The sequence below is a fragment of the Dromiciops gliroides genome, chromosome 1, assembly GCF_019393635.1.
Source record: "Dromiciops gliroides isolate mDroGli1 chromosome 1, mDroGli1.pri, whole genome shotgun sequence".
Classification (NCBI taxonomy): Eukaryota; Metazoa; Chordata; class Mammalia; order Microbiotheria; family Microbiotheriidae; genus Dromiciops; species Dromiciops gliroides.
In genome coordinates this window covers 53825507-53853111 of record NC_057861.1, presented here as the reverse complement: position 1 = coordinate 53853111, position 27605 = coordinate 53825507, and the positions used below count along the sequence as shown (strand labels likewise).

Here is a 27605-nt window from a genome sequence, read left to right as displayed (position 1 = left end):
TCTTGAAAGTGTTTGATCTGGGGGCAGCTAGGTGGCGCAGTGGATAAAGCACTGGCCCTGGATTCAGGAGGACCTGAGTTCAAATCCAGCCTCAGACACTTGACACTTACTAGCTGTATGACCCTGGGCAAGTCACGTAACCCCCATTGCCCTGCAAAAAAAGAAAAAGAAAAAGAAACATTAAAAACAAAAAGGAAAAAAAAGAAAGTGTTTGATCTGCAAGTAATTTCATTATCCTCAAGTGAGTGGATAAGGTTAGTATAAAGCTGAAGAAAATACTCAGTCTGTAGTTTTTAAAATGCATGCAGGAGAAAGTGATCTCTGACTATGCATAAAAGATTCCCTTTGCAGCCTAAAGTATACACACATCACAAGCTCTGATGCATAAATGGGGTTTCTAGGCAACATATGTGTTTCATTAGATAATAAATACACTTTGGGGAAACTAGTCAATGTTCTGGAATTGGAATGGTATCTATCACCAAATATTGCCCTTCTTTTTTCTTTTAAGACCCTTAGCAGATAGTGAAAAACTACCAGTCCAAAGACATAGAAATGCAGAGACCCCGAAATCCCCTGAAAAAGAAGAGATTCCTGTGATAGAAAAGAAGAGCAAAAAACCCAAAAAGAAAGAGAAGAAACACAAAGAAAAAGAGAGAGAAAAAGAAAAGAAAAAAGAGAAAGAAAAAGAGAAAAAGGTAATTCTTTCTAGTTTCTTGCCACCTTGGGCACTAAACTCTTTGAGGGCAGAAGCTGTGACTTGCTGTTTTCTATTTCCTCCCAGTCCCTAATGTCCCTAGACTCTCCACAGACTGAGTCATAGTGGCATCGTGGATGGGGAGGGGAGTAAGGGCAAGAGGTTTGGGCCTTGTTTCCATCATCCATACCATGGAGAGATTTGCATTTCCCACCTCAGAGGGCTGTGGTGAGGAAAGTATTTTATAAATCTCACAGTGTTAGAGAAATGTGCGCTGCAGTTATAAATCATGAACATTTTGTTTATAAACCTTGTCAGACCACCTCTGCTTCTACCTCCTAACTCATATGAAGAATCAAGCCTTGGCTAAAACTTTCCTGATTGTTTTTGACCCAGAGGTCAATTTGTGGGGTTTGCTTTAGTTAAGTCTTTGTAGGCCTTTCTGGGTAAAATAACAGAGTGGAGCTGGCAGGCAATTACCCCTTGCCACGTTCTAAGAGGCTGTCAGGTAAAGACCCACTAGCAAACTGATTACTGTCCAAGGGAACTTGTGACCAGAAAGGTAACCATTGGGTTATGGATTTGAGGGGACAATCATAGCCCAAGAAACAGATTTTTTAAAAATATAGACATTTATGCCGTCCTCATCTCTTTCTACAGTCACAGTGGCAAGATGGTGGAGAGAGGGGCAAGGAGGGTCATGGGAGTTTGAGATGGATAAGAGCTTAGAGGCCTTCAGGTCCAGCTGCCTTTTTTTATAATTAAGGAACCTGAGGACCAGAGAGGAAAAGTGACTTGTTCAAGATCATCTAGGGAGTAAGCAGCATTCAAATTTGAGCTCATGGTCTTTTACTTCAAATTGATTGCTCTTTCTACCACACCACAGCATATTACCAACTGGTACTGGCATGCAAAAATGGATATTCATGACTTTAAAACAAATGGGCCAGTCATGTGGTTGAAGTTGAAGCATAATTGTTAGACAGTCTAAGTGCTGAAACCACCAAAACCAGAGTAGGGCTTCCAGCACTTTGAGTGATTCCTCTGGAGGATGAACAGAAGAACATGGGCAAAAATTACCCACCAGAGGAATAGTAATCTACCAGTGAAGAGGGCACATCCATACCACTCAGATCATGGATTCATTGTTGCCCCCGTCATATTTCATGTTTTACTAGATGTTGAAACTCCATGGATCACTGAATTATCATCTCTGTGGTCACATCTGTTCTAGAAACTAGTATGACTATAATCTTGGAAGATACTTTGTTTGAAGCCTTTAAGGGTATGTTTTGTCTTAACAAATAGCTAAATACTATTTTAAAATCCACTCTTTATTTATAGATCAGTGAGCTAACACATTCCTGGACAAACTGAATCAAGTCCATATCAACAGTCTCACTATTTTTATTTTTTAATTTTTAAATTTTTTTTTTTTGGCAGGCAATGGGGGTTAAGTGACTTGCCCAGGGTCACACAGCTAGGAAGTGTCAAGTGTCTGAGGCCAGATTTGAACTCAGTAACTCCTGAATCCAGGGCCGGTGCTTTAACCACTGCGCCATCTAGCTGCCCCAACATTCTCACTATTAATTAAATTAGAAGATGTCGGGAAATTACAGCTCTAAGTGTTTTCGTGATAAAATGTCACCAAAATTGCAGCCTGAGTTACTATAGAACAAAACCCTAGCAATAAAAGGGGGGCTGACTGAGTTTTTCCTGTTTTTTGCCCTCCTTCTCCCTTTTCTTTGCCAATCATGGTAGGGGGTAGGAACCATCTCTTGATCTTGAATCTGCAGCACCTGGGAAGAGAGACAAAAGGAACATAGGGAAATCTTCAGAGATACTGGGCAATGAAGGAGAAAATTGCTCTATTCTATCAAGGTGTCCAGATGAAAAAGGATATTTATAAATTAAGAACTAGATAGAAACATAGTCACACAGTTCTCTTCTACCTTTCTCTCCATGATGGTAAATCATGTCTTAACAGGATATGAGAGAGAAAAACTGAGTAACTTCTTACTCCATACGTATGTTTTAAAGGGGAAAAAAAAGCTCATGACCTTATTTTTTCTGCTGAAACCTTATCTCTTTTTTATTAAAGGGGGAAGACTTGGACTTCTGGCTTTCTCCTGCTCCACCAGCTGCCTCCACAGCACAGTCACCCGTAAGTGCACACAGCCCACTCAGAGTGACCCTTCAGAGTGTAAGAGCGTACTCTCTTGTGGTTTGCCTTAAGAATGAGTGAAAATACAGTTCTGTCTGAAAATGACTGGCACTATGAGTGACTCCATTGAGTTGTCAGAAATTTCACTGTATTCCCTTGGGCAAATGTTCCACCAGAGGTGTGTGGCTTTAAGAGGAAGCCAGCCTGGTGCATGGTGGTGACATTGGCAGTGAGAATGTGTACAAGCCTTATATCAATAAATGGGCATTGATGCTGCCACTTATATCAGGAAATGCCTTTCAAGATAGATACTTTTGGGGCAGCTAGGTGACACAGTGGACAGAGCACCGGCCCTGGATTCAGGAGTACCTGAGTTCAAATCCGGCCTCAGACACTTGACACTTACTAGCTGTGTGACCTTGGGCAAGTCACTTAACCCCAATTGCCTTGCCCCCCCCCCCAAAAAAAGACACTTTTTCTTTGTTGTCTTTGCTCCATTGGTCACCTCCAGATAAAGTTCTTTAGGATATTTGAGAGACTTTTTCTTCCATTGTTGATCCTTTTGAGAAAATTCATGAGGCCTTGGTTTCATACATCAAGCCTTTTTCTAAATATTAAAGCCTGTTTGTCACCAAGGTTCTTTTCCTCCAGAATTGATGTTGGCAAGAGGTCTTTGAGAGGAAAAGACTTGGTCACCTTCTTCTGAGTTTCTTCTTGGCGTTTTACAAGGCGACAGGCATGTGGGTGCTCATAGATCAACCATTCCCTCCTCTGGAGTGAAAAATAATCACAGTTGGGAAGGAGGTTTGGAAACCTGACTGTTTCACATTAACCGTCAAAAGTGGGGCTGCTGTCAGCTCAGGAATTATGTGAAGTGTATAAGCCTAGAGAGTAAAGCCTTAGCCCCTCGAGCTGGGCTTCCTAAAACTATTGTTGTGCTTTCCTCTCTTTTATTTCAATCAGACTACATTCGCCCCATAGATGGGCCTATTAGCCACACACATCTGCTAACATGAATTTGATTGTCTCCAGTTCAGTTTGGTTAAAACAAACTTTTTGACCTCCTGTGCAGCACGAACCCAATGTAAATACAGTTATGGCTGTTCCTGAAGACTATGAGGAACCTAAAAAAGAAGAGAGAGAAGATGAGGATGAGGATGAAGAAAAGGTAGGCAAACAGCACAACAGTGGGAATAGTGCCATGTTTTTAATGGGCTCTTTATAATTGTTGGTTGAAACTTTGACTTATGAACTCTGATCAACACAATAACCCACCACAATTCCAGAAAGCCCTCGAAGAAGCACGCTACCCACCTCGTGACAGGGTACAAGTAAGACATAGACTGTTTAGACATGGCCAATCAGAAATTTGTTTTCTTCGATTACATGCATATTTGATACAAAAGTTTTGTTGTTCTTTTTCCCTTTTTACCCCCAGTGGAGGGAGGTGGGAGAAAAAGGAAATCAGTTTTTTATTAAATTTTTTTAAATTCAAAAAAAATTTTTTTTTGAATTAAGAAAAATTACAGATAATGACCTCCAAATAAATTCTTTTGATGGTGGTTGGGTGATTGACTTCTATAGCTCTTGCAAAGAAAAGGGTAAGCTACTACTGATAGTAGTCTTTTAGAAGTTCCCGGCCTCTCATGGCCTCCCGTAGGGCCCCACTGGCTGGGTGTGCAGACTTCTCAGAATGGGAGCAGTCAGCAGTGTCATATGGTGGCCCCCAGAGCTAATGCGGTCTTAGGCTGCATTAGGACTGTACTTGTGTTTCATGCTGGGGGCCACCTTTTATGAAGGTCATTGACAAGCCAGATAATATCTAGAGGAGGGCACCTAGGATGGGAAAGGGTCTTAAGATCATACCGTAAGGGAATCAGCTGAAGAAACGGGGGTGTAGAATAGAGAGACAATTTTAGGGGGAACATAGTAGCTGTCTTCGGTTATTTAATAGCTGTCTTATATGAAAGAAGCACTAGACCTGCTCTGCTTGATCCAAGAGAGGAAAATTTGAAAGAAGAGTTGAAATGAGGGAGATTTAATCTTGATGAAAGGACAGTTTTCCTAACAAAGCTATTAAACATGGAATGGGCTGCTTCAGGAGGTGCAGCGCGTGTTGTCTCACTGGCGGCCCTTAAGGAAGTCCATACCAGATGTACTGTAGAGGAGATTTTTGTTCAAGTTTGGGTTGGACTTGATACCCTTTGAGTGAGGTCTTTTCTAACTTAGTAGCCCAGAAGTGGGAAAGTGTAAAGAGTTTGCTGCAGCATCATTTAGTTCTAGAGTTCTAGCTTGGTTGGGGCACAGAGCATGTCTAGGGGCATAGCATGAGATTAGACCAGTGAAACCTCATCAGATAAAGGGGTTGGTTATTCTGGAAGAAGTCTAGAATGACTGAGGGATTTTTGAGCCCAGGAAGGGCATGAGAAGATAACAGGATGAGGAGGAGGAAGTCAGGGTTCTCTTTGCAAAATTGGTTTTGGAATTTAACACTTGAAAGTTGTGTCACGGGGCAGCTAGGTGGCGCAGTGGATAAAGCACCAGCCTTAGATTCAGGAGGGCCTGAGTTCAAATCCGACTTCAGACACTTGACACTTACTAGCTGTGTAACCCTGGGCAAGTCACTTAACCCTCATTGCCCTGCAAAAAAAAAAGAAAGTTGTGTCAGAAGTATAATTACAGAGATATTAGTCATACTTCCATAAATATTGAAGCCTCAACTATAAGGAACCATTTTAAGAATTTATTGTTGCTTCTTTGGTTCTAGAAATCCTCCAAACATAAGAAGAAAAAGCATAAGAAGGAAAAGGAAGAGAAGTCTAAGGACAAAAAGAAATCCAAAAAGAAGAAGCACCCCAGTGAAGATGAGCAAGTAGAGACCATACAAAATGGCACCCTTGATGACGAGCCCCTCCCGGTGAGGGCATACTTGAGACTGCTTCACCTACCCTGCAGGAAGTTGGGAATGGGCATGAGCTCCCCTAGTTGGAGGGGAGGTGGTGTTGGACACTTAAAACCAACCAGAATTTACGCAGCAGGTTACCACAGACATGGTCTGGTTTTGACTTGGGAGAAGAAGGGACTTTGGCCTCCCAGATTTTTATTCTTGCAGGGAGTTTCGAGGACGAGCACCTGCTCAGAATGGTTCCCTGGGCTGTCTCTGCCAGCTTGCTTTTGTCTTGTAGAGATGGTTTGATTATTATCATGATGATTTTTGCTTCAGTAGCCTTTCCTTCACATAAATCCTGGAGGGCTGAGCAATGCAGGCGTGATTATCCTACCGTGACAGATGAGGGCATGGAGACTCCAAGAGCTTGAGTAACAATAAGTGAAACAGCCCGGATTCAAACATAATCCAGGACTTTCCTCTGTGTTCCCATTTGGTTAGCAAGTTTTCCAGTGTTCTGTGGATCAGCTGTAAGTTAGTGTGGCTTAAGTCCTCCTACATGATAGGATACAAATGAAATAGATCCTGCCCTCAAGGAGTTGACATTTCTAACAGGACAGGCAACTAATACATCTTTAGGCATATACAAAACCACTGGACCGAAGGCCCTGAGCTGGGGGCTGGGTAAGACCTGGCCAGGCCTCCTGTAGAGGGGCTGCTGGGAGCAGAGCCCATTGTGTGCAAGGCACCTCACAGGCTCATTTGACTGGACACAATCTGTGGAAAGGTCAGTGAGGTGTCCTAAAGTTGGAAAGGCAGAAAGGGCTTCACATGCCAAAAAGAAGAATTTCTGTTCAGTCCTAGGCACACTGTATTTATTGGTGATGTTGTCAGACATGCACTTGAGGAAGGTCCCTCAGTCTGCCATGTTGGAGGATAAATTGGAGTGGGCAGGGGCTTAATATGGGGAAGGCCAATCAAGAGGCTTGTGGAACCAGTACGAGAGAGAGCCTGGACTTTGTGAAGGGAGGCAGGGGTTGGGGGGTGGGGATGGGGTATCTGCAGGGATTGTACATCGGGGCAGTTTCTGTTGGGCCTCTTGATCCCAGGCTAGGATCCTTTCTCGGTTCAGAGCAGCCATCTAGCTCAGGTTTATTTTGTTTCCCAAGAGCAAAAGTAATTCATTCCCTTTAAATTGCAGCATCCCTTGAAAAGTCTTATATACTTGCCATTGCCCCCCTGTTCTTGGGCCTACATTGTGTTTATCACCTTGAACTTGAACTTGGGGATCTTTAGTGACCAGATTTCTTTACCTTCCATAAGCTTTCGGTACTGAAAACGTTTTCTCTTTTTTCCCCTAGCCTATGTCCAGTTACTGCCTTCTAGCTGAAAATTCTTTCATTAAAATGGTAAGTAACCTAGTCTGGAGCATACAGTGTGGCTTAGAGGAAATGCTCGGATCTTAGAATAGAGTGTCATCCTTCCTGCTGAGATCAATGAGCATTGGTTGGAATGAGCCACCAATTCCTCAACAAGAGGATATACTTGTCTTCTCATTAAAAGTTTCACAAGGATATATGTGACTAGTAACCCCCCCCCCCCCCAAAATGACCAGGTCACAATTTCCTTATTGGTCTTCATATACCTACATCTTTTTTGCAAACGAAGCCAAATTGTCATGTTTAATTTACAATATTTTTCTGTGGAAATGTGCATATTTTTTCTTTTCAGCAATCTTATTTTCAAGTCAGTGAGTCATTTTTTGTTTTTGTTTATTTTGTGGGGCAATGGGGGTTAAGTGACTTGCCCAGGGTCACACAGCTAGTAAGTGTCAAGTGTCTGAGGCTGGATTTGAACTCAAGTACTCCTGAATCTAGGGCCGGTGCTTTATCCACTGCGCCACCTAGCCAGCCCCAGTGAGTCATTTTTTGAACCAAGCTGTTCCTTTAAGTGAATAAGACATGGGAAGTGACAATCAGGTTACTCTGTTGGTCACAGTACAGAATGTCCCCTGATATTTACTGTTTCTAAAATGATTTTAGTGTTTTTAACAGGAATGGGTGCTGTATTTTTTCAAAGACCTTTTCTGCATCTATTGAGATAATTATATGATTTCTGTTGCTTTTGTTATTGATATGGTCAATTATGCTGATAGTTTTCCTAATATTGAACCAGCCCTGCATTCCTGGTATAAGTCCCACCTGGTCCTAGTGTATGATCCTTGTGATATATTGCTGTAATCTTTTTGCTAGTATTTTATTTTAAATTTTTGCATCAATATTCATTATCGAAATTGGTCTATAGTTTTATTTCTCTGTTTTGGCTTTTCCTGGTTTGGGTACCAACACCATATTTATCTCATAAAAGGAATTTGGTGGGACTCCTTCTTTACTTATTTTTTCAAATAATTTATATACTACTGAGATTATTTGTTCGTTCAATGTTTGGTAGAATTCACTTGTGAATCCATCTGGTTCTGGGGATTTTTTCGTAGGAAGTTCATTGATGGCTTGTTTAATTTCTTTTTCTAAAATTGGGTTATTTAAATACTTTATTTCTTCTGCTAATCTGGGTAATTTATATTTTTGTAGATATTCATTTCATTTAGATTGTCAAATTTATCGGCATATAATTGGGCAAAATGGTTTTTAAAAAATTTTCAGTATATTTTTTATTTACTTCATTTCACAAACTACACTGAGAATTTATGTAAACCAGATTAAATTTTATGGGGGGGGGGCAGCTAGGTGGCACAGTGGATAGAGCACCGGCCCTGGAGTCAGGAGTACCTGAGTTCAAATCTGGCCTCAGACATTTAACACTTAATAGCTGTGTGACCCTGGGCAAGTCACTTAACCCCAATTGCCTCACTAAAAAAACAAAACAAACAAACAAAAAATCTAAGGGGGGAGATACAACTTATATCTGGGCAGCCAGGTGGCACAGCGTATAGAATGCCTAGAGTCAAGAAGACACATTTTTCTGAGTTCAAATCTGGCCTCTGACACTTACTAGCTGTGTGATCCTGGGCAAGTCACTTAGCCCATTTTGCCTCAGTTTCCTCATCTATAAAATGAGCTGGGGAAGGAAATGGCAAAACCCTCCAGTATCTTTGCCAAGAAAACTCCAAATGGGGATCATGTAGAGTTGGGCATGACTGAACAACAACAAACAGTGTATATTTAGACCAGTCTATTAGAATTTTTTCCCCTTATTTCTACTTATCTGACTTTACCCTTCATCCCGGACTTTAGCAGGTACTAAAGACAGCTTTTGAATCTCCTTTCTGTCTTGGCTATTTACAGACATATGACATTCAAGGCAATCTTCAGAAGGATAGTCAAGTGACTGTGTCTGTGATTTTTGAAAACAAGAGTGACAGCTTCCTGAAAAGCATGGAATTAAATGTACTGGATTCACTGAACACAAAAATGTCTCGTCCGGAAGGTGCCTCAGTGCATGATGGAGTCCCTGTGCCTTTCCAGCTGCCCCCTGGTAAGCACCCTGAAGCCAGACTATTGCATCTCTTTGATTGGGGGTGGGGTGGGGGAAACATGATCTGTAACTGAGGAAAAGCTCCCAGTCTAAAGAGCAAAAGATGTGTGAAAGGACTTGAAAACCTGAATAGCCTGGCTGCTGGTCCCCTCCAAAGATGCCCCACTGAAAGGCATTTCATGATACTGTAGTAAGAGATGATGGGATTCCTGTGGTGAAGTCCAGAGATGCCACATGTCTTCAGCCTAGCTCCCAGGTACAGCAGGATTCCCATCTGACCAACTGTTCCAGTAGGACCCTTGCAAGACTTTGTATCCCAAGTCCTTCACACAATGCCTTACATTCAGTAAGCCCTGACTGAATACTTGTCTATTGATTGACCATGCAAACATGCAAATTCAAGCTGCTGATGCTGAAATATCATGAAAACATTCAGTACTCACATGAATATGGAATAAACTCATCACAACATGATAACTACATATGCCAATGACATTTTAGTTCATATTTTCAGAGTACTTAAATGTTTACAAAGTGCTTTCTCTTACAACAAGCTTCTAAAGTAGGTTGTACAAGTATTCTTATCCCCATCCCACTGATAAGGATACTGAGGCTGAAAGGTTAATGTGAACGTCACGTAGTAAACATAGGAGCAAGAGTTAAAACCAGGTCCACTAACTCCAAGGCACTGCTCTCTTCCATGCTTTAGATTTAGAAGTCACCCCCAAAATTTAGGAGCCAAATTTTTTTCTTCTAGTTTTCAAGGGGAAAAAAAATAAGTTAGAAGACTTTAAATCTAACTTTAGGTAAAAATCCAGAGAAGGGTTTCCGAGGTTCAGAAAGCCATGGGACTTTTAAGTTGAAAGGGACTAAAGAAGTCATTTATTTAAATCACTTCATTTTACAGATTAAAAAACTGAGGCCCAGTATGGGGAAGTGATTTGCATGATGTCACACAGCTAGTAGCAAAGCCAGAATTCAAACCAATTCCAAATTTGTATAATGCTGCCTTATAGGATCTCAGTCTTGTAGAATGAAGTGTTGCTGAAATTATTTTGATTGGTTTGAATATGAAGTCAGGATTATCACGATATTTCATTTTACTGAATTTCAGCAAATTCTGTCATATTTTATGGGTGGCCTGTTATGTTAATCCCATAAAAAAGAAATGTATTAAAGAATCATCATGTGAAAATTCATGTCCATAAAGAGCATAAGAAAGGTTATCTTGTGATTTGTTATAGGCCCACCATTTTTCAAAAACCAACATCTTCAAAACCTAGTTTAGGGGGTAGCTAGGTGGCACAGTGGATAAAGCACCTGCCCTTGATTCAGGAGGACCTGAGTTCAAATCCGGTCTCAGACACTTGACACTTGCTAGCTGTGTGACCTTGGGCGAGTCACTTAACCCTCATTGCCCCAACAAAAAGACAAAAACAAAACCTAGTTTAAATAAAATTTGGGAAGCCTGGAGAAACACACTCGCAAGCGTGCGCGCGCGCACACACACACACACACACACACACACACACACTACTCCACATCTCAACAGTTCTCCACTTGGATACAGACTGTCACAGTGTCATAGGCCCCCAAGGGACCTCTCAGCTCATTTAGTCCAGCCTGGTAATTTTGAAAAGGGGGAATTTAAGACCCCAAAAGGAGAACTGGCTCACCCAATACTTCCAACGTCGTCAGAAACAGAGCAAGCATCTGTGCCTGGGTCCTCAGATGCAGAAACCAGTGATCTTCCCATTATTGCTCAGTTGTGTCTGACTCTGCATGAGCCCTTGAACCATAGCATCCCAGTACTGTCCATGGGGTTTTCTTGACAAAGATCCTGGAGTGGTTCGCAGTTTTCTTCTCCAGTGAATTAAAGCAAACTTGCCCAGGGTCACACAGCTAGTAAGTGTTTGAGTCCAGGTTTGAACTTAGGTCTTCCTTATTGTAGGCCCAGCACTCCATCCACTGAGCCACCCAGCTGTCTCCGTTACTGCCCCCTCCTCACCCCTCACTTCCCTGCCTCTAAGGAAGTATTCCTGAAATGTATTGTCTGGTGCTTCTTGAAAGCCCCAAAGTGCTATACAAGTTTAGCCTCTTATTATTATGTTTAGATTTAACTCATGGGGTAATTATTAACAACTTAGACTTGAGACATTTGATCTAGGCTCAGAATCTTAGTTTTCTAGTTCACCACAAGATAGGATAGTTGGGGCTGCCTTGTGAACCCAGAACTTCCCTCATTCAGAACTACCTGGCATTTTTCTTCCTCACCAATACCTGTACTAAATCAAAAGCAGCGTTCTGATCTCAGAAAGGAGCAAAGATGGTGTCTGTGGGGAGAACAAATCAAGGATGGGCACAGTGGGAAGATGAAGGCACTTCCTCCTTTCTGTCCCCTCTTCTCTTTACAGAGCTTAGTCTCTTGATAAACACATTCTGCAGATGAGAACTGCATCATTATTAGTATATTTTCCCAGCTCATCCTCCTGTGATTTTCACATACCCTGCTTTTCTTGGCGTCTCATTTCTTTCTCCCTCACCCATCTCTCTCCATGTCAGGAATCTCTAATGAAGCCCAGTTTGTGTTTACTGTTCAGAGCATCATCATGGCACAGAAGCTAAAAGGGACGCTGTCCTTTATAGTCAAAGTAAGTGCAGCTTTAAAGTCTCTCCTTTTGCATTGAGTCTGGACTGTGGCCTTTTGAGTTTGCATATCGAAAGCACTGCTTTAAAGGGCTTCTTTGGAACAGCATTTCACTTGCCACCTGAACCCTCCAAAGGGACTGCCACCTTCAGAGTGGTCATCCCACAGCCAGGTTGTTTGCACTCTCATCTTTCGATGCTTGACCCTGCCTTTCATTGAACAGTTCAGCTGGGATGGGCTAACCTGCCAGCAGGAGGAGCAGCTTGGGGCTGCTGGGTTCCTCCTTCAACCTGGCATTGCCTGAGCTAACTGGGGTCCATCTGGCGGACTTCAGGCAGAGAGAAGGTTCAAAATGGGTTTCTGAAGGTATTACGGTGATTTTTAGCCACAACATAATTTGTAAACTGCAGAGCCCAGGGAATGAATTTTAAAAATATAAAGCCTGTCTCCCCCCACCGCTCTCCCCTAGTCTCCCTTCCCATAATTTCTGTGGAATCACCAGGCTGATCTTGCCCCTGGGCTGTGGACCTCCTTCATTTGTGCAGGAGGCCTAACCTGCTGTGGGGATGGTGCTAGAACCTGGGGATCCTGAGGGCACCCCAGGGTCTCCCCTCTGCAGAGCCTTTGCCTCCATTCATCTCATTTCCTTTGGCCTGTTGCAGAATGACGAAGGCTCCACCCATGAAAAGCTAGATTTCAAATTACACTTCAGCTGCACCTCATACTTGATCACCACGCCTTGCTATAGGTAAGTGGGTAACAAGGGCAGCGGCTCCGACCTCCCTCACAGTTTCCTGTTCTGCCACTCCTCACATGGCCTCTTGCTTTGGCTATGTATGTCCAGCTGAGCTTTGGCTGTAGATACCCTGGCTGTTGCATGAACTCCCCAGTGTGCCTTGCTAGTCACTAAGCCCTTTTTCCTCTAATTCATGTGTCTCCCATATTGTTTTGTAAAAAGAAACACAGTGGCTTTGGGTAGTATTCATTTAAAGTTTCTCATGAGCTTACTTTAAGATGACATTTTGAACTAAAAAGAAAGTGTCTCCATCTCTAAAATTAACATGAAAGCTTATGACTTGTCAGCAGGAGATTTTGAGCCAGGAATATCTTAGATGGGACATTTGGGGATACCCTTCAATCTCCAATATCTTTTAACATTTGATCCTTTGCTGCCTTTAGTTCTTGCTACAATTCTTTTTTGGGGGGGGGATTGATTGTGTACTATCTGGGGAGCCAAGAACATTCATTCAGTGCAGTTTCTGGATTGTCCTTCCCTCCCCACTTTGTTTTTTTTGGACAGTGATGCTTTTGCCAAGTTGCTGGAGTCTGGTGAGCTGAGCATGAATTCCATAAAAGTTGATGGAATTAGCATTTCTTTCCAACACCTACTGGCGAAGATTTGTTTTCACCATCACTTTTCAGGTAAATTTATTTCACCCCCTTTACTAATTGTGGCTTGAGAAAGAGTTCCCACATCCTAGTAGGTCGCCCATCAACCTTTCTCCTTTGGAATAGTCCTATTGGGGGATGCAGAATTAGAATACACCAAGACACATCCGAGCCTTCTGTCCAAACTAAGGGTCACAGGCTTATGGATTTGGAGCTGCAAGGACCATCAGGCATCACCTGGTACAACCCCCTCATTTTACTGATGAAGAAATTGAGGTTAAATGAGTTGTCTAATGATTTTCCTTATCTCAATCTGAAATCTGCTTCTCCTTCACTTCTCACTGGTCCCAATTCTACCTTCTAGAGCTAAAAAGAACAAATCTAACTCTTCTTCTTCATGACAGGCCTTCATATACTTGAAGACAGCTACCATAGATCTTCCCTCTACTAAGGCTTCCTCTCTCTAAGATAAAAATTCCTATTTCTTTAAACCAATCTTTATATGATGAGGCTACAATTAACTGGCAATAGTTGATACTTGGGGGGTACCTTTGGTCCATCTTGAAATTAAATCCTGTGAGCGAGCTTGCCCCAATCAAGGAAAATGTCTCCTTCACTCTTGAGCCTATTTATTTATTTATTTAATGGGGCAGTGGGTGTTAAGTGATTTGCCCAGCTTGTGTCACACAGCTTGTGTCAAGTGTCTGAGGCCAGATTTGAATTCAGGTCCTCCTGAATCCAGGGCTGGTGCTTTATCTACTATACCACCTAGCTGCCCCAAGCCTATATTTTTGTCATGTGTCTCTATTAATTTTTTTGGGTCGAGCCTTTTTACCTACTCATTAGTACCCAGTTCTGTGTTCTGCCCACCTCCCTAGTATATTATATAAATAACTGGGTTTTTTAAAATAAATTTTTACTGATAACTTCTTTTTCTTATATCATTAGTTATCCCAAGTATTCCTTCCTCTTCTTTCCAGAGGGTCATCTCATGTAGCAAATAGTATTTTTTAGATAATAAAAAAAAAAGTCAGCATAACTAGTCAATGCATTGAAAAAGTCCAAAACCCTGTTCAATGTATAATTCTTGTAGACCTCCCATCTCCATGAAGAGGTGGGTCAGGGGTATCTTCTCATAATTTTTAATTCAAGTTCTGCTTAATATTTATAATTTTGTTAGTCACTTTTGATTTTTTTTTTTGGTATGTAGTTCTTTCCATTTACATTGTTGTAGTTATTGTGTATGTTGTTTCCTTGACCCTGCTTATTACTTCACCTTGTATCAGTTCATATAAATCTTTCCATGTTTCTCTGTATTCATCACATACGTAATTTTTTTTTGTTTGTTTCATTCTGTTCTGGTGAGGCAATTGGGGTTAAGTGACTTGCCCAGGGTCACACAGCTAGTAAGTGTCAAGTGTCTGAGGTTGGATTTGAACTCAGTTCCTCCTGACTTCAGGGCCAGTGCTCTATCCACTGCGCCACCTAGCTGCCCCTGTTGGGTTTTGTTTTGTTTTGTTTTTTTGTCTTGTTACATACATAATTTCTTAAAGCATGATAATATTCCTTTACATTCTTGTACCACAATTTTGTTTAGCCATTCCCTAAATGATGACATCTACTTTGTTTCCCATTCTCTGCTATGACAAAAAGTACTGCTATAAATATTTTGGTGTATATGATGACTTTCTTCTTAGCAATGCCTTCCTTGGGAGATAAACCCAGTAATGGAATCTCTGATTCAATCTGCACAGACATTTTAGTCACTTTATTTGCATAATCCCAAGTTGCTTTCATTGTCTTGTTTTATGTGGTTGGACCGTTTTACAGGTCCACCAACGATGTATTGGTGTGGCTATTATTTCACATTCTGTCCAGCACTGACTGTTGGAAATGTTTGTTATGTTTTGCCAATTTTCAGGGTATAAAGTGAAATCTTAGGGTTGTCTTGATTTGTATTTCTCTTATTATTTGTGATTTAGAGATTTTTTCATATGGTTGTGAATAGTTTGCATTTCTTTTGAGAACTGTTTGTTTATATTCTTTGACAACACACAGACAGAAACATGCTATTTTTTCCTTTTTTCCTTTTATTCAAGTTTTCTTATACAAAATTAATAATATTGTAATATTTTACATAATTTCACATGTATAACCTATATCTGAATGTTTATTACCTTGGGGAAGGAAAGGAGAGAGAGAATTTGGAACTCAATACTTCAAATAAAAATGTTTATTACAATTTTTTTTGAAGATTAAAAACATTCTTTGACAACTTATCTATTGGGGAATGACTGTTAGTCTTTTATATATTTATTAATTGGTTATATAGCTTGTATATCAAACCATTAACAGAGAAATTTGATACTGTGATGATGAAAAATTTGAGAGACATAGTTTCTGGGTAATCTAATAATTTATTAATAAAGCTGGCAGGTTATTAATAAAAGAATGTTCATTTGGCTGTCTCAGACAAAAAAAAATCATAGTGGTGGGGTTTACAGCTTATATACCCTTGAAACATCAAACAGCAATCTAATCTAATTGTTTAATTGGAGGTAGGCTATATTAAAATTAAAGGCTATAGGGCAGCTAGGTGACAAAGTGGATAGAGCACCGGCCCTGGAGTCAGGAGTACCTGAGTTCAAATCAGGCCTCAGACACTTAACACTTACTAGCTGTATGACCTTGGGCAAGTCACTTAACCCCAATTGCCTCACTAAACAAAAAATTAAAAATTAAAGGCTATACCTGACTACTTTTAGCTTTAGGCTATCATTTCAAAGAATATATACCCTTTTCAATGGGTGGGCTAAGTGACCCCTGGACAGGAAAAACCTTCTTTAGCTATCTAGACAAAAGGATCTGTCTCTATCCAAGATTCCCACCCTAAATTCCTTCATGGTTGGGTAGGGACTAACCAAGATGAAGAGAGTTAAATTCAATCTCATCAGTAAAGTCTCTCAGGAAAAACTGAAGGACTTTTGGAAGAAAGAGGGGAAGCTCTGAATCCTCCCCCAAGATATCAGTTATTAATTATCATTTCTTTTTCTTTTTTTTTCTTTTTATTTGTGGGGCAGTGAGGGTTAAGTGACTTGCCCAGGGTCATACACCTAGTAAATGCCTCGTGTTTGAGGCTGGATTTGAACTCAGGTCCTCCTGAATCCAGGGCTTGTGCTTTATCCACTATGCCACCTAGCTGCTCCCTATTAATAATCATTTCTTACAATACAATTTTTCCCCAATTCATTCCCCATTCACTGCCCTTCTTATCCTAGGTGCATTAATTTTGTGTGTAGAAGCTTTTCAGTTTCACATAATCATAGTTATCTATTTTATCTTTTGTAATTGCTTCATTCACTGACAATTTTTTTCATAAGAGACTGCAAACACTGAGAATTGAATTCACACAGTAATCATTTTTCAGAACAAGCACTTCAGTTTATACAGTGATGCCATCTAGAGCAAGAACCGTCACTGGAATCTTAGGATATTAGCTGCAGAAAACAATTTCTCATCCTTGAAGTGATAAAAAATCCACAAGATAGGTCAAATAATAGCCCAAGACTTAAAAAAAGTTTTTCTTATAACCACTTATTGTAATATTTGCCTATTGTTTTGGTTGATCTTTGGCAAATTACTGAAAGGAGTAGAAATAAGTTTAACTAATGTCTTTCTGATCTCCATGGGTTTTTAAATTTTGTTTATTTATTTATTTTTTTGGTGAGGCAATTGGGGTTAAGTGACTTGCCCAGGGTCACACAGCTAGTGTTAAGTGTCAGAGGCCAGATTTGAACTCAGGTACTCCTGAATCCAGGGCTGGTGCTTTATCCACTGCACCATCTAGCTGCCCCTTGATCTCCATGTTTTTTAAGAAACTCATCATCCTCACAATCACATCAGTTCAAAACAGTGGTGTCATATTGGACTCTCCTCTGACTCGCACTATGTCTGATCAATCACCAAGTCCCATTGATTCTTTTTGCATTTTTTCTACTGCCTCATTCCTGTACCACTACAGTCCCTTCTTTCTCCATCTTCCCACTTAGCCTCAGTACCTTCCTGCTCTCCAGATTTGATTCCTCATCCTGTAATCCCGTTTTCATCATGTCATTGCCTCTTTCCTAAACCCCCTATGGTTCTATACAGTCCACATAGCTTAGCCTTGTCTCCACATTCTGGCCCCTTCCTGTCTTCTCCAGAATGGACTTCCCGTATTTCCCTACATAGACCCCTCTGCTACAGCCAAGAAGGATGTTCTGCTTACCATCCTCCACATATCCCAGGGCCTTTCTAGGCTCCCTGCCTTTGTTTGCAGCACATCCTGGCTTAGTGGAAAGGATGCTGGATTTGGATTCAAAAGAGCTGAATTCAAATCCTAGACCTTGTGACATAACAACTGTATTACCTTGGGCAAGTTCTTTCACTTCTCTTCTATAAAATGACAGAATTATACTAAATAATTATAAAGTCTTTTCCATCTCAAACTCTTATGACTGTCAATGATATCCTCCCTCCCCCTGCCCCCAATTTGTACCTACCAAAATCCTACCCAATTTTCGAGAGTCATTTAAGATCACCACCCTAGTCAGAATATCATGCCACCAGGGGCAGCTAGGTGGCGCAGTGGATAGAGCACCGGCCCTGGACTCAGGAGTACCTGAGTTCAAATCCGGCCTCAGACACATAACACTTACTAGCTGTGTGACCCTGGGCAAGTCACTTAAACCCAATTGCCTCACTTAAAAAAAAAAATTAAAAAAAAAAAAAGAATATCATGCCACCTCATCCTTCTTAGAGGTTACAGGCAGCCAGGACAAGGCCCCTATGCAAGACTTGAAAACTGGAACACCACCATCTCCCCCCAATATTTGAAAATTGTTTGTACCTGTGTTACTATCCACAGAAAATTTTTTGTCTGGGAATTTAGAGTATTGTTTGATGACGTTGACCATGGTGGCTGTTTAATGTGTTGTAGTTGTGGAACGAGTGGATTCCTGTGCCTCCATGTACAGCCGTTCTATCCAAGGACATCACGTCTGCCTGCTGGTGAAGAAGGTGAGGTTCCCCACCTGGCAAGAGGGGAAGAAGAAGAGGTGGTCTAAAGCTGGAGCAGAAAAGCAGCCCATTGGGCCCCAGGGTCTCCTTGCCTCTTGTGGCAGAGCAGTCCTCCCCACCCCTCCCCCCTCCCAGAGTCTAAGCAGTCTGAGTGCAGGTGTGCCCAGAGTCAGGGCCTGATAATTGGGACTGTAGACCACACCTCATGCTCTGGTGCTTTTGCTTTACTGGGGCCCTCCTTGGGAGCAGTTCCAGGAGGCCCCATTTAAAAGTTCTGCCCTCTTGAGGTATGATGGCTCACAGCCTTTCTTTTCCTTTGCAGGGAGAGAATTCCGTATCAGTGGATGGGAAGTGCAGCGACCCCACTCTACTCAGCAATTTGTTAGATGAGATGAGAGAAACGTTGGCAAAGTGTTGAATGGCCTGTTATGCACGGCCTCTGCACAAGGCGCAGCAAGGACAGCTTTCAAGTGTTACATTTCTCCCTCGTCCGCATGTACTAGACTGGGCACGTGCTTTTAATTTAATGTCACAGTGACCTGCAGTTTAGACATCCCAAGGCTGTAGGTTACATTGGTTTCTTTTATTTTAAAACTTTTTCATTTTGAACCTTTTTACCAGCTGTAGCAATAACCCTTTCCAGCCTCAAAACCTTCTGAAGTCCAAGATTGCCCAGAGCCTCTGTATCCAGCTGTTTCCCATAGTCTAGTTGTATCCCTCCCCCATCCTGATTTTGGGTGCTAGAACCCCTGACTAGCCACAGAGGGGCCCCTATGGCAGTAACTGTGTGTGTCAGTCAGTTCTTAAGAAGGGAACGCAAGACAAGTCTGCAGAGCTTCCCTTCAGGGCAGTGAGGAGGAGCAGGTATGTAACCAGCTGGTGTGCAGCCCAGATTCTCCCTGAACCTTTTACTGTACACATACTGGATCCTAAGTTTTGAGTAGTTGGAGGACGGGCTGGAGGTGGGGTGGGGAGTGGAAAGGAGGAGGAGGTATAGGGAAATAAAGTTCAATTGACTTAGACTTCTACTTTGGAGCAGAGCCCAGGGGCTGAAAAGAGTTAAATTCCTTTTTTCTCCCCTCCCTTGTTCATCTCAAAATCTGCACAATTAGATATCCCCTTTTAGTGATTTCTTGCTGATGTGCTCCTGTAAAATCCACCAAAATCTCACATCATTGAAAAGACAGAATGTAGCAAAGGAACTGGAAGTCCAGGGGGATGTGTGGGTATGGATGTGTTTGGATGTGTGTTGTGTTGGGGGCTGTGTCTGTGTCTGGGTATGGATGTGTCTGTGTCCTTGCTAAGAAAAACTCTTTGGCTTGTCACATGAGGCTGGCAAGTACTATTTTAAACTTGACCTCCCCTCTCCCCCTGCCCTTGAAGTTTTCATTTGCCTCCAAACACAGTGCGTAAAAGATGTAATGGTGGATCAATTTCCCCTTGTTCCTCATAAACTTTGTCACAGTGCTGATTTTTCATCAATGTGGCTAGTAAAAGCCCAACAGGGTCCCAGAAATCTCAGCTCTTGCTGAGTGGAACTGCCTGGGGAAGAAGGGGCTTAAGTTTGGGTTTATAGTATGCCGCTAGCGAAGCAGGAAGGATGGTGGTAGCACTACGGGTGACAATGGGAAGTAATCAAATAGAATCATTGATGGCAAAAAGGGATTGATTGTTCTTGCTCTGGATGATAACCACATCATACTCTGTTCAGCCTGGTTTCAGAGGAGAGTGTGGAATTCTGAGATTCTATGCTAATTTTAGGAGTGTAATTTAAAGCCTCTTCCTCTTATCTCATCACTGGAACTATGGTTTTCAACATGGTGCAACTGCAGCTGTCAGAAGGGTGTCCAGAAAGACGAGAAAGGGACAAACTCAGGTTGTTTGCACTTAAATGTTCTTGGTAATACTTGCAGTGCCATCCATTCCAGAGGCTTAAGTATTACCAACCACCCTCCAGGTGGAAATTGTGAGGCCGGTAGGCCCACGTAGTAACTTCCCCAAGGTGATGTGTGTGCTGGAAAGGAAGTCCAGGGCCTCTTCATAGGCCTTCTCTGTGGGCACAATGAGGGCAGCCCTGGGCTTCTTTGCAATAAGCTCCCGGCGTGAAATGGTATGTCTGCAAGGAACCCTTCCTTAGCAGCATGGGTGAGCTGGGCATTGGCATCTAAGAAGCATTATTTGTTGTCTGATTGCACTTGCCTATGCCAGGGATTGGTGGATAGCAGTTCAGTCGGCTGGTAAAATGTCATTTCAGTTTGGGGCAACCAGCTTGTGCTAAGACTGAACATATTGAAAATTGTCGTCAAAGATAATGGTCCTTAATGAATGGAAATTCACATTTTCTTTTTCATGGATAAAAACGGTCACTTTAGCATGTAGAGTATTCTCTATTACAGAATCCTGTGCAGTGATTCTAGAATTTTGAGACTGTATGATGTGTTATATTAAAGAATTTATTTGCTATCAACATTCCCTTACAAAGAAAAGAAAAACATGCCACAAGCTGCTGTAATGATTTTGTGTCGATGATCCAATAAAATTTCAAAACAGAACTTTGAACTTGGTGTGTCCTCTCTAGATTTCATGGACCAGCATTTTATACTCCTCGCAAAGGATGCAGAATCAATCACCGGATTTGAATTGAAAGAAACCTTAACAGCTTCTAGTCCAGCCCGTGTCGAGACAAAGAATTGTTCCTATGATAAATCTGATGGGGGTTCATCCAGGCCCTGCTCACTGACCTCTAGTAAGGAGGGGACCTACAGCCTCCCCTCCCCAGCTAACCCCTGTACAGTGAACCCCCACTGCCCTCCCATTCTAATCATCCATGCAGACCTCCTTGCCCTGGGAATGAGATCATATGACTTAAACTTGAAAGAGACCTTAGAGATAAAGTAGACCAACCTCTTTATTTTACAGATGGGGAAATTGAGCTCCTGAAAGATTTGTGACTTACCTAAGTTCACACAGGTAGAAAGTAACAAATGTGAGTTTTGAGCCCAATTTTGTCTCTCAACACAGTAATTTCCCCTCCTCACCACACTGCCTCCCCATTTTGGCTCTTCAAACAGTTGGGCACCTCTAGACAAATCACTTGACCCATCTGGACCTTCGTTTCCTGTTTCCTTATCTTTACAATGAGATACTGACTTGGCCAACTTATGTCATGGAAATTATTGTATGTGTAGGTACTTTGGAAACATCTAGTAGTCTTTTCTTTCTCTCTCTCTCTCTCTCTCTCACACACACACACACACACACATGGCCCTTTCCTTCAAAATGCAGTTTAGCAGATTATTCCCTTGATGATTCATCGTGAGAGGCAGAAAGAAGGGAAGAACAGGAGATCCATTCAGGCCCATTAAGATTTCGTGTCAGAGGCGTCAAGGCAAATGTCTACTCTTCCCCCACCCCTTTCCATTTGATGCTGCTCCCTCCCTTCCGTCTTCACATGCACCTTTCCCCTTGGCTCCAGGTTCTCAGGACAAAATGGCCTTTCTTCTTGCCAAGATTTATGAATCCCCCTGTAACTTTATCCCCCCCCCCCCCGGGACTTTGCCCCTTCTGTCATTCCCCTTCCCTCAGATCTTCAGTCTTTCTGTGTTGTGACTTATGCCTTACTGCAAAACACCCTCAGTCTGGCCTTTCAAGCCCTTCACAGCCTGGCTTCTTGCCACCTTTCCATTCCTTTTACAAATCATGGACTCTGTGGCCCAGAGACACTGTTCTTGCTCTTCCTTGCATAGGACACTCCATTTCCTGACTCACTGCCTTTGCACTAGTCACACCCCCATGCTGGGAAGGATTTCCCTCCTCATCTCAGCTTCCTGGGCTCCCTCGAGTCACAGCTCAAGTTTCACCTTCTGCTAGGGGTTTACCCAATTCCTCCCACCTGCTAGTACCTTGCCTTAGAAATTACCTCCCATTTACACTGTGTCTACCTTGACTGTACATGGTCGTTTGCCTGCTATCTCATACCTCGTTAGAATGCTAGCTTCTTGAGAGCAGGGACTCTGTTTGACTTTCTTTGTATCCCAACACTTAGTGCTTCATAAATGTTCATCTACTGACTCACCATTCCAGTCTCCCCTGGTCCCTGCCTCACGGAAACACTCCATCTCCAGACTCTGGATGTTTTCTTTGGCTGCCCCTCATGCCTGAAGTGTTCTCCTTCATCTCCTCCTCTTTGGTGAAAACCTCACAGTCTACAAGAAGTCTTTCCCAACTCCTCTTAATATTAGTTCCCTGTGTCTGTTAACTATCTCCAACTTATTCTGTATATATCTCATTTGTACATCAGCTGTGAGCTCCCTGAGAGCAGGAATTGTCTTTTGCCTTTCTTTGTGTCCCCAGTCCTTAGCACAGTGCCTGGCACATAGTAGATGCTTTATAAATCATTGCTTGTTGACTGACTTCTTAATGCCCCCAGCAACTCCCTGAGGCTATTAAGTTGCCAGCCTACATTGGGAGAGGAAAGTGTTCACCAGGAGGAACTTCCTTTATCTCCCCTGCTAGAACCTTCTCTCTCCTAATCCCCTAGCACAGGTGTCCACCAAGACTGTCCTAAGTTTGTGGATAAAGCACCAGCCCTGGATTCAGGAGTACCTGAGTTCAAATCCGGCCTCAGACACTTGACACTTACTAGCTGTGTGACCCTGGGCAAGTCACTTAACCCCATTGCCCTGCAAAAAAAAAAGAAATTAAAAAAAAAAAAAAAGACTGTCCTAAGTTTTCTTTTTTTTCTAAACACTTCCTTGGAGATCTCAACTCTGTTCAATTATCACCCACCTCTACGATGAATCAATCTCTCTCCCCCACTCCCAGTTTCTCTTGAGCTCCATTGCCATACCTCCCAACTTCCTGCCAGACATCTCCACCTGAGTGTGTCATTGTCACCTCAAATTCAATATATCCAAAATAGAACTCATCGCTTCCCCTGGCCAGACCTTGCTCTGAAATTCCCTGTTTGTAACAGAATATGTGGTAGGAACATCATCTGTTTTATATAGGTTGGGATGGCTCTCCTTTAAGGAAGCAGGAATGCCACCTCTCATATTACCTGTGTGACCTTGGACAAGTCACAACCTCTTAGCCTCAGTTTCTTTTTTTTTTTTTTTTAGTGAGGCAGTTGGGGTTAAGTGACTTGCCCAGGGTCACACAGCTAGTAAGTGTTAAGCGTCTGAGGCCAGATTTGAACTCAGGTACTCCTGACTCCAGGGACAGTGCTCTATCCACTGCTCCACCTAGCTGCCCCAGCCTCAGTTTATTTAGCCGTAAAGGGAGGAGTTTGAACTAGAAAGCCCCTGAGCCTCTTACCAGTTCATCCCTGGGATGTACTTCTAGTAGGTTACGGCCAGAATTTTTGTTTTGACTTCCTTGTCCCCTGAGGCATAAAAGGTCCAACCTACCGGGAGTTGGTGTTTGATCTTACTGAGGTTCCTACTTCTCCTCTAAGATACTTTTCTAGCCTGGGGTTATGGATCAATGTGAATGTGGAAGAGGAGAGTAGCATTTTTTTAATTAGCATCTTTTTTGTTTTTGTTTTGTTTTGGGTGAGGCAATTAGGGTTAAGTGACTTGCCCAAGGTCACACAGCTAGTTAGTGTCAAGTGTCCCAGGCCGGATTTGAACTCAGGTCCTCCTGAATCCAGGGCCAGTGTTCTATCCACTGTGCCACCTAGCTGCCCCCTAGCATCTTTTTTAACCTTAGGAATTTTATCCTCTTATTCATAAGGTTATTTTTACTTCTTTTTATGAGTGACTCATTTTCATGAGTCTCATTGCGCTCTAATCCCAAGCCTGTTACCCTGCTTCCCAACCATGGCGTCATCCTTGACACTTCTCTCTCATTCACCCCGCTCCCATATATAAACCTTTTTTTTATGGTGCCAATTTTAAACAGATTTTATTCTCCAGGACCAGAATTGCATTTCCACTTGTTTACAGTTCTGATAAAGTGCAATATTGTTCACTTCTCTTCCTCTGCACACATTCAAGTATTCAGAATGCCCAGATTTACTTAGTAGCTTAAATGTTAAATTTGAACTGTTACTGCCTTGGCTACAAATTTGAGTCCTTCAATTTCTGAAAATCTATGCGGTATGCTCTTTTTTTTTATGGTCAGTTTAGTCGACCTCTTCAATGATGGGTCTAGGAGAATCACCTCCAGATGGGGCTGCTCCACCCCCTAGAGACCCACCAGACATGTCTTCTGTGCATGCCCCGTGCACTCTAGTACAGCTTAGTAATGATGGGGTTATAGATCTCCAATTCTTTCTGCTGATGCTCAGATTCCTCTCAGCAATCTGGTTCTTATCCAGCCAGTTGATTATTTCATTCTATTTGTCAAGGATCTTCTGTTTGTCTTCATCCCTAATTTTGCCTTGCAGTTTCTCATCCTCTCCAGCAGCCTTCATGTTGAAAGCATAAGATTCAAGAGAATTCTCGGAAGACACCTTGCCTCTCTGCTTCTCATCCTCAGCCTTGTATTTCTTAGCCTCCTGGCAATGGTGGTCTTGGTCTCCTTGCCTGTGCTCTTATCCACAGCAGAAACATTGAAGATGCCATTTGCATCAATGTCAAATGTTACTTCAATCTGAGGAACCCCCCCTAGGTGCTGGAGGGATTCCTTTGAGCTCAAACTTGCCAAGCGGGCTGTTACCCTTTGTCATTTGCTCTCTCACCTTCATAAACCTGACACCAGGCTGGTTGTCAGAATAGGTGGTGAAGGTCTGTGCCTGCTTGGTGAAGAAGGTGGTATTACATTTTTTTTTTTTGGTTTTTTGCAGGCAATGGGGGTTAAGTGACTTGCCCAGGGTCACACAGCTAGTAAGTGTCAAGTGTCTGAGGCCGGATTTGAACTCAGGTACTCCTGAATTCAGGGCCGGTGCTTTAACCACTGCACCATCTAGCTGCCCCAGGTGGTATTACATTTGACCAGAACCGTCATAACTCCACCAGCAGTTCTGATTCGAAGGGGAAGAGGAGTGACATCCAACAGCAGCTGCAAGTCCTGCACATTCTCAGATTTATCTCCAGACAAAATGGCAGCCTGAACAGCTGCACCTTAGGCAGCAGCCTCATCAGGACTGATACTCTTGTTCAGCTCTTTGCCATTGAAAAAGTCTTGCAGAAGCTTCTCAATTTGAGGGATTTGAGTGGAACCACCCACCAGTACAAAGCCTATTAAAGCTGCCAAATCATTTAGCTTCTCCCTCCACATCATCCCTTGTATCTATCCCCCTCCCTTCTCAGCACTTTCATACACATATCTGTGTATACACATGACATACCTGTACATATGTGTATATATGACCATCTGAGGAACTGACAAGATCAGTAAAGACTTTGAACATGAATGAGCCTCGAAGGAAACTAGGAATTTATAAAGGCCAAGTTGAGGAGGTATTGCATTCCAGGCATGGGACATAACTTGTGCAAAGCCATGGAGACAGGAAATGGAGAGCTCTGTTCAGGGCACAGCAAGCAGACCAGTCACTGCCTTCAGGGAATACCCCTCATCTTACAGATATGGAAACTGAGGCCCATAGAAGGGAAATTACTTACTTATGACCAAAGAGATGTGAGTAGCAGACGTGAGATTTGAACCCAACTCCTTTGATTCCAAACTTTACTACACCAAAGCTGCTTCTCCTGACTTCAGATCCATTTTGAAGTCCTTCCACAAGCCTAGAGCCTGCATTTTCATGAGAAGGAATAATGTCAAATAAGTTGACTGTGAAGAGCTTTGGATACCACACTGAGGAGGTGCTGCAAAAAAGAGAAAAAAGGCCTGCAATGATGGGGATCCCCCGGAGGAAGTTGGATGTCCTTTGGTATAGGAACCCAGAGGAAAATTGCCTGGACTTCCAAGGAGATCAGTCACCTGTGCTACAGGGTAAAATGGAGAAATTTCAGTGTGACATATGTGGAAAAGGAGGGGGCAGCTAGGTGGAGCAGTGGATAGAGCACCAGGTCAGGAGTCAGGAAGACTCATCTTCCTGAGTTCAAATCTGATCTCATACACTTAATAGCTGTGTGACCCTGGGCAAGTCACTTCACCTTGTTTGCTCTTCTATAAAATGAGCTGGAGAAGGAAATGGCAAACCACTCCAGTATCTCTGCCAAGAAAACCCCAAATGGGATCATGAAGAGTCAGACATGACTGAAACAACTGAAAAAAATGTGGAAAAGTTCACTTAAAGATTTTGTCTGAACCCCAATTGGATGGCTCTGTTCCCTACAGGAATCACTCAGGACCCTTTGGTTTCTCACCTGAAGGTAGAGTGACTTCTAGTTGCCCCTAGGTCCTTAATCCCTACATGGAGAGTTCCAAGGGCTCATGGAGACTTGTAGGTTCCTTCTGAGATAGGAAACTTGATTTCCTTTACCTTCTTCTTTTCTTTATTGCCTTTGGGTTAGGGAAGGCCATTTGGAGCACCAAGACAGGCCATTTATGAGTGCCAGACAAGAAATAACCTTTGAAAAATACTCCTCATTTGCTAAATCTGCATAGCTATCTTTGAGGGGTAATTATGTTAGTTTAGGCCAGTATGCGCTACATGAATTTTTCTGAGATTCTTAGAATAAGTCACCAGAGAAGGCATTCAAAAAGGACAATTCTTCCTGAAACACCCCCTCCCTACTTAAGAGCACCTAGGTGGCACAGTGGATAAAGCACTAACCCTGGATTCAGGAGGCCCTGAGTTCAAATTTGGCCTCAGACACTTGACACTCACTAGCTGTGTGACCCTGGGCAAGTCACTTAACGCTCATTGCCCTGCAAAAAAAAAAAACAAGCAAAAACCCCCTCCCCCTACCATGAACTGTTCTGGATTGGGGATATGGATTAGTGTGGTCAAATTATACTCCCATCAATTTGCTAAGGACATTACATTTTTATTGGGCTAAAGGATGTAATGAGGGGAGTTGGAGCCAAGATGGCAGAGTTGTGAAGGAAGTAAAGCAAGCTTCTCTTCAAAACTCTTTCAAATAGATCTAAAAAATGTATCAGGCTGGGGTAGCTAGGTGGCGCAATGGATAGAACACTGACCCTGGAGTCAGGAGTACCTGAGTTCAGATCTGGCCTCAGACGCTAAACACTAGCTGTGTGACCCTGGGCAAGTCACTTCACCCCAATTGCCTCACAAAAAAAAAAAATGTATCAGGCTGAATGGCGATGGTCAAAGTTCTCCTCCCCCACCAAAAAAAAAGTAACACTGAGTCATTTTTTCCCAGCCCAGGTCAGCATAAGGAGAGGACCTAAGCCC

General features: G+C 42.5%; 1 protein-coding gene and 1 pseudogene across 2 annotated transcripts in view; one reads left to right on the top strand and one right to left on the bottom strand.

The window, feature by feature from the left end:
- The window catches only part of AP3D1 (adaptor related protein complex 3 subunit delta 1), a 154844-nt gene extending 133948 nt beyond the window's left edge, over nt 1-20896 (top strand). For both annotated transcript variants that reach the window (XM_044003260.1, XM_044003266.1), the window contains 11 exons: nt 512-698; nt 2799-2861; nt 3934-4029; nt 5629-5778; nt 7110-7157; nt 9054-9243; nt 11806-11894; nt 12553-12638; nt 13191-13312; nt 18258-18337; nt 18660-20896. In XM_044003260.1, the coding sequence (XP_043859195.1) occupies nt 512-698; nt 2799-2861; nt 3934-4029; nt 5629-5778; nt 7110-7157; nt 9054-9243; nt 11806-11894; nt 12553-12638; nt 13191-13312; nt 18258-18337; nt 18660-18755 (1207 nt within the window). In that variant the 3' untranslated portion in view covers nt 18756-20896. The remainder of the gene's footprint in view (nt 1-511; nt 699-2798; nt 2862-3933; nt 4030-5628; nt 5779-7109; nt 7158-9053; nt 9244-11805; nt 11895-12552; nt 12639-13190; nt 13313-18257; nt 18338-18659) is intronic.
- A 3565-nt stretch (nt 20897-24461) lies between these two features.
- Nucleotides 24462-25558, bottom strand: LOC122744904 (annotated as a pseudogene).
- Nucleotides 25559-27605: the final 2047 nt, after the last annotated feature.